The 6,715-nt window shown below is 40.2% G+C and overlaps 1 protein-coding gene across 1 annotated transcript; it reads left to right on the forward strand.

Annotated features, from left to right (window-relative positions):
- The first annotated feature begins 400 nt into the window (after positions 1–400).
- DENR (density-regulated protein) lies at positions 401–6,062 on the forward strand. Its single transcript, XM_010081851.1, has 7 exons — positions 401–516; positions 1,501–1,520; positions 1,809–1,893; positions 2,547–2,633; positions 4,705–4,821; positions 5,209–5,348; positions 5,773–6,062. Exons 1-7 carry the CDS (start codon positions 411–413, stop codon positions 5,815–5,817), a joined length of 600 nt encoding a protein of 199 aa, XP_010080153.1. The 5' UTR covers positions 401–410; the 3' UTR covers positions 5,818–6,062.
- Positions 6,063–6,715: the final 653 nt, after the last annotated feature.

Below are 6,715 nucleotides of genomic sequence, written 5' to 3' on the forward strand. Positions count from 1 at the left end.
ACAGTACCTCCTCCTGCTCCCCCAGTGCACCTACTGTTCTTATGCTGCTGATTTAACATGAGACTTCGCATTTTGTTTAACCCGCTATGTTCTGTAATTCCATGTGTTGTCATTCTTGCAGATCTTTCTACATTTTTTACTGCATTTTGTGTCACTTCAGGTTTTTTCCCCCTTAGGTACTAGAATTCCATACTGCTTGGTATCTTTTGCAGCCGTTTTCCCCATATTTTTTCATTATTTCTTGATTCTTATTTTTTCCCTCCCTGATCTCTGCTGTTGTTACGATTGTACCCGTTTTCTCTGGGATTCATCAGTCCTTGGGATTCTTGCTGAGCTGGGAAAGATGTGAATATCTTTAACCCAGAACTCAGGTCCTGATTCTTTCATTCTGTCACCTCCAGGCTGGCGACATGGCCACAGATGTAGCGGAGCCTGTGGTCCCTGACTGCAGAGGAGACGTAAGGAGCGGTGCCAGGTCAGATGCTGACTATCCTCTTCGGGTTCTCTACTGCGGAGGCAAGTGCTGAAGGGGCAGTTGTCCATGATTTTTACAATCTGATGTTTTTCAGGGCAGCCTAGCAGAAAGAATGAGAGAAGTGGAGATTTTCTTTTGGTCAGCTTTTATTGAGAAGCTAGGCCATGGTTAGCTTAGCCTTTCTGCTCTTCTTTCTGAAGTTGTGTTGTGTGTTTTATCTAAAGCATATTTGGTGAAATGTAGGGGTCTTCCCTCTGGGAGATGGAAGTACAGATTTCTGTGTGCAAGTTATGTTAGTGGGAGTGATGCTCAGACTGTGAACTGTTGAGCAGAGATCTCTTCCTGCAGAAATCTGTAAAACCTTCTGTAGCACAGCAAGGCCCTCTGAGCATTAGTATGGCAGTAAGAAATAAAGTTAGGATTCATGAAAGTAATTGTTGCACTGTGTTTAGGATTATTTTTTGCTTTTTTGTAGTTATGTGGATGAAATTTAAAGGGATGTAAGTAATCTTGACAGGTATGGTTTTTTAGATAGGTATGTTGTTTTGCTTTGTGTTTGAATACAGCTGCAGGAGATTAGGAAAGAATCCTTGTGCGTGAAAGTGCACAATTGGTTCGAGTTTGTTCTGGGGCCAAGCCTCTTTTCTGGACATGGGCAGCTTTTGGAGAAAGGAAAGCTAACCAAATCATGTGGCAATTTATTAGGTGTATGTTTTGCCTCAGGAAGAACTGGTGTTTCTTTCTGTAACTTTTCCCAAAGCTGCAGGCATCTCCTCCCCTTCCTTCATTGACTGACTGCTCTTGCTGTGATAGTTTTATCCTAAAGCAGAGCGTGTCGGCAAATGACTGATGAGAGAAAAATTAAAATGTGCATCAATAAAGTAATCTGAGTCAATGCGTGGTTATAACCAGAAGTTATGATGTAAGAAGTCATCCCTAACTTTAAAATACCATTTTGAATTTAATGCAAGTGGAGAACTTCTTTTTGTAATCTATTCTTTTTTTTTTCCCCCTGCTTTCTCCAGTCTGTTCATTGCCAACAGAGGTGAGTTGATTTTTTTTGTTATCCATGTTTCTTCTTTCTGTGCTATGATTCCTGACTATGATGATTCTTTTCTGTTCTCTTCTGGCTTTTCTTGATTGTGACGGTTCTGTGCTTCAGCCACTGTCATCTTTAGGATGACAGGAGGTTTGGCGTGCGCTAGTATAGTTATTGGCACTCTGTCATCTTAAGGAGAAATGTCTGAGCTGAATTGCAAATGTATTTTGCTGTGTTTGTGACATATTTGGCAGTTACTCTGCTAACAACGTTGGTATGACCTTTCTTCTCTAGTACTGCGAATACATGCCTGACGTGACTAAATGCAGACAATGGTTAGAAAAGAATTTTCCAGATGAGTTTGCAAAACTTACAGTAGGTAAGAATCTTTTCTGTTTTCTAACTGATGTGTGCCTTTCAACATTTTCAGAAATCTTTGAGCTCCAATTCTCATCTATTCCCTTTTCCCGCTGTATCAAGTGTGAAAGTTAATAGTTTTCCTAGGAGTCTGCTATGCTTTTGGATGCTGTGAAAATGTTTGATAATGTCAGAGAATGCTGAATAAACAATGTGTAGTTTCAATAATAATGTTTGAGGTTTCTTAAGGTTCCTGCTGTAACCAGGCACGCATGCGCTTGTTTCCCATCAGAGTTAGTTTATCAGATTTTCTGACTGTCCAGTCTGCTGTAGATGGCTGGTGGAAAGGTCATTAATAATAGTGCGTTTGTTGATTTGCATTTGGAATTTCAATATTAACTGTATTAATTTCTGTCTCTCTGTGGAAATTATGTGAAGAGACTGTGTTGAAATTATAACTATCTTTAAGCTAAGGCTTTTCTGAAATCTAATTTGGATAAATACCGCAATGAAGAAGTAACATGCGTCAGTCAAGGGGCTGCCGCACTTCAGCAAAGAGTTTAGGGGTTTAGCAGAATCATTGTACCTTACTTCCTGTTCCTGTAAAGCTGTGGGTGTCTGACCACTAATTTTGTTCTCTTTCTTCTCCCCCCACTCCTTTCCGATGTATTTAAGAAAATTCACCTAAACAGGAAGCTGGGGTTGGAGAAGGCCAAGGAACTGCGGGAGGAGAAGAAGAAGAGAAGAAGAAGCAAAAGAGAGGCAAGGTCTAAATAGTTGCTTGTGGTACTGATTTATAAGCGGTTTGGGGCATCCCTTTCTCACCGGCTGGTCTGGAGTGTGTCACGGATTCCTTGCATTTTGGTTGTTAGCTACGATTTGATTTTGCCCAAAAGATACCGAATATCTTCCTTCCAGTGGTAGCAGAGTTGGTGCGGTGACATATACTGGTGAAGGAATTGGGTAGTGATAACAGCAAGCGCAAGATGACCTGCGTTGTGTCGCGTTGTTCCTGTCATTGCTGTTGCACTTATTTAGGGAGTAATTCTTCTCAACCTAAAATCAGCTGGCACGCCTCCTAGAATACTTGTTTCTGCCCTGTTTAACAGCAGTTTGTAGGTTGCTTGCAGAGTAGAACAAAGACCGCTTTCCTCTATTAATGCCTCATGACACTGTTACCTTCCCCTCCTCTGGATTCACAAAACAGGATTTGGGTTTATGTTTTTGCCGCTGTCGCCTGTGTCTCCATTAACAGCTATGTCTCTTCCCAGCAATACTAATGAAAAACATTTTCAAAAACCAACTTTGGAAGGTATAAAATATATGAAACAATTGAAACACACTTTTATCTTCTGTTGTTGGAGGTCTTTCTGTTTAATTAATTAGCAGACTTTCCATCCTAAATCAGAATGCTGGGGTTGTTAGTATGCATTTGCCCGTGGAGTGTGAATTGTGTCTGTAGTGTTTCAGAAATCATGGTTAATAGCCCAGTAGGGTTCAGATTCTAAGCCACATATCACTGCAGATGTTTTATTTTTGTGTCTTGGTAACCAGTTGTGTTTACATTGTCAGTAGGCTGTGTGTAGTGACAACAATAATTCACATTCTGTAGCTTGGATGCTTTTCCCAGAGACTTCAGGACATTTTATTTCAACGTTAATTTATTGTGTGAGGTGGTATGGTTCGCTTACAGTCTGGTTTTTAGTTCTAAAGTAATAGTGTTTAAAATATTTGTGGATTTCCTCCTAAAGTTCATAACTTACAGTATGGTGTTAAGTGTGATGGTGTAAGATTGACGGCAAGGGAGAGGGTGAGGAAAAGCAAGCAAAAACATAGTAAGTCACTGCAGAAATTTACTGAAGAAATTTTAAGACAGACATTTACTGTCTTAAACTATCGGATACCAATTTATTGTAATGTAAAATTGTAAGTGCTGCATGTTAAAAAAAGAAGTCACAAGGGGTTGGTTTCCTTGTCATGAATTCTTTAGGTTTTCATGCTGAGAAGGCTTGAGAACATGAAACTTTGGTTACCCTGGAGCAACTTGATGACCGTATACAAAGTTAACTGAGATCTTAATCTGACGTGGAGAATTCTAATGAGCGGAATATATCTGCTGCGTGCTTCACTCACACTAATAAATGCCTGATATGTGAAGTGTTCCCTCAGGTTGGCCTAGAAACAGACAGTTAAAGATGTTAAATCATGCGGAACTTTGGCAGGCAGCTACTGTAGCTGGCTTCTGCTGCAGAGGTGGTGTTTCCTGCTAGCTCCTGGATAGATATATGGTTCATGCTGGGGTCGTGCGGGGATGTCTGGGACTTAATCTGCTGTTGAACCCAGCAGCCCCAGTAAGACGTGTCCTCACGGCCCCAGTAAATAGGTGTGAGTGAGTTGCTTTGCCTCCGACACAAACCTTAAGGTTTTTGAAAAACGTTGCAGTAACAGTTTGCTCCTTGGATTACAACCAAAGAACATTTCCTGAAAGAGGGGTTAAATGTAAACCAAATGTAGTTGTTAGGAAAGTGTGAGGAAAACTCCTTTTTTGGCACTTCTAGCGGGGTCCTGCTGTGCGAGCTGTGCTTGAACAAACATTTGACATGCATGTGTTGTTATTTCTTGTAATACTGAGCTTTGATGACATGGGACCTTTCTTAAACAATAATAAGAAAACCTGAACATGAGACAATGTGCAAAATGTATTTTTGTTTACCAACACAGATGGGGAGATAAAAGTTTCTTTGTTGATAGGGATGAAATCTGACTTTATGCTTTTTTATTTTAAGTGTGACATAATTTAACTAATTACATAAATTTATACTCTGTTTTAAAGGTGGGAGAGGTCAGATAAAACAGAAAAAGAAGACCGTACCACAGAAAGTTACAATAGCTAAAATTCCTAGAGCAAAGAAAAAATATGTCACAAGAGTATGTGGCCTTGCAACGTTTGGTGAGTTGACTTTCGTTACCTGGATTTTGTTGGGTTTAGATGCCTTTAACCTCATTTTTCTTCTGACTGTATTATACTGAGTGATCTACTTTCATCTCTGCAAGGTGAAAGTCCCAAGGCTCTTTTAGCAGTTCCAAAACATACCAAAGGTACGCTGACTTCCCTCAGTGACAAATTATTCAAGTCCTTGCAAACAAACTAGTCTAGTAGAGTCAGTTGTTTTGTATGTAAACAACAGACTTTTGCTTTCGATGGAAACTGTAGCAAAGCTTTAACTGGGAACTACCACTTGTTTTTCAACAGTTAAAACAAAATTTTGCTTTTAAACTTCAGCAAATGCTTTTATGACAACGACTGTACTTAAACTGTCCGTTTTCCCCTCAACAGAAATTGATCTTAAGGAAGCACAAAGGTTTTTTGCTCAGAAATTTTCCTGCGGTGCCTCAGTAACAGGAGAAGACGAGATCATCATTCAGGGGGATTTTACAGATGAGATTATCGATGTAATCCAGGAGAAGTGGCCTGAGGTAATGAACCCTTTCTTCTGTCGGAATTCTGTTTTTTCCACAATAGCCTGTGACTTTACAGTGGTTTTGAAAAAGGGTTTCTTCTGTGGCAGCTAATTTGGGGTTGGACTGAAATGTTGATGATTGAGAGGTTTTGTTACGCTGCTGTAATCACAAGCAGTTTCTTTGACTCTCCCTTGCTCTGGGATTTCTGATCTTGGAGATATTTCTGAAGTATCTCTGTAGGCCTGTCTATTCAGAGCTCTGTAAGCTCCTCTGTGCCCTACAGGCACGATTCACTCGCGTAGAACCACCAGCAGGGAACCTCGGATGGTGTTGTGTACTTCTCCCCACTTCATTACATGCACAGTGGTGAATATTGACTGAGACATGTAAGAAAATATACTTAATATGCTGTGTTTTGGCCTTTTTTTTTTTTTTCTAGGTGGATGATGATAGCATTGAAGATCTTGGAGAAGTCAAGAAGTGATAGTGCAAGACTACCTTTAATTTTATGGTTATAAATGATGTAGCCAAAGTGAGGCTTCTAAATCCATTTGCTCTGCAGTGAAACTGTGGAGAACCCGTATCCTTGGCATTTTCACTGTTCTGTATAGGCTGCTTGTTTCTTTTTTTTTTGTTGTTGTTGTGATATTTGCCAAAGTTAAATTGGGGGTCTATCATGCTTATGCATGAAGTAGATTTAAATAAAATTACTGTTCCTCACTGAATACAGTTCCTGTTTTCTTCACAGCTACTTTCCTCTAACAGTCTTACAGGAAAATAATAATTTCAGTCATTAAGAGCTCATTTTTCATTTGCTGTTCTTTCTGCTGAATTTAAGTGAATAAGGCGTGTCACTAATGTACGGAAACTCGTACCTCACATTTATCTGCGTAAAACCTTAGAGATCAGAGTGGGACAAACATTCTACGGGTCTGCTGACAGTGAAAGGAAGAGGCTTCTTGAAGGGTTATACTTGTAGGTCACTTCCAACTGAACCATTTTATTCTATTCAGTGGAAACACTGAGGAACATGTGAATTGTATGGAACATTTCGCCTATTTTTACAATTCTAAAAAAACTCCTAACGCTGCTGCTATTCCAGGTGAGGCGATTTTAGTGTCTTTATGCTTTTAGCATACTGCTGCTTCAAGAGTGGTAGTAATTGTCACAACTTGATTGTGACCACTATTTGTTCCCACAAACTGTTCCCGCAGCAGGTGAGCTGGGTGCCGGCGGCGCTGCTCTGCTCCCCTACTCCCCCAAACAGCCTCAGGCATCCGTCTGGTGCTTTTTATTTCCCTGCTCCCTTTAATACCATGAAATGCTCCCTGGTGGCAGAGTCCTGCAATTGACATTCTCCTGTCACTGTAAAACCCAGATAA

This window comes from Pterocles gutturalis, unplaced genomic scaffold (genome assembly GCF_000699245.1).
Source record: "Pterocles gutturalis isolate BGI_N339 unplaced genomic scaffold, ASM69924v1 Scaffold2799, whole genome shotgun sequence".
In the NCBI taxonomy this organism is placed as follows: Eukaryota; Metazoa; Chordata; class Aves; order Pterocliformes; family Pteroclidae; genus Pterocles; species Pterocles gutturalis.

What these genes read in the sequence shown, in the direction of transcription:
- DENR (XM_010081851.1), top strand. Translation starts at nt 411, where the DNA reads ATGGCCACAGATGTAGCGGAGCCTGTGGTCCCTGACTGCAGAGGAGAC. An exon ending in TCGGGTTCTCTACTGCGGAG is followed by an intron (nt 517 to 1,500) that starts GCAAGTGCTGAA and finishes TGCTTTCTCCAG; the next exon opens with TCTGTTCATTGCCAACAGAG. An exon ending in TCTGTTCATTGCCAACAGAG is followed by an intron (nt 1,521 to 1,808) that starts GTGAGTTGATTT and finishes TTTCTTCTCTAG; the next exon opens with TACTGCGAATACATGCCTGA.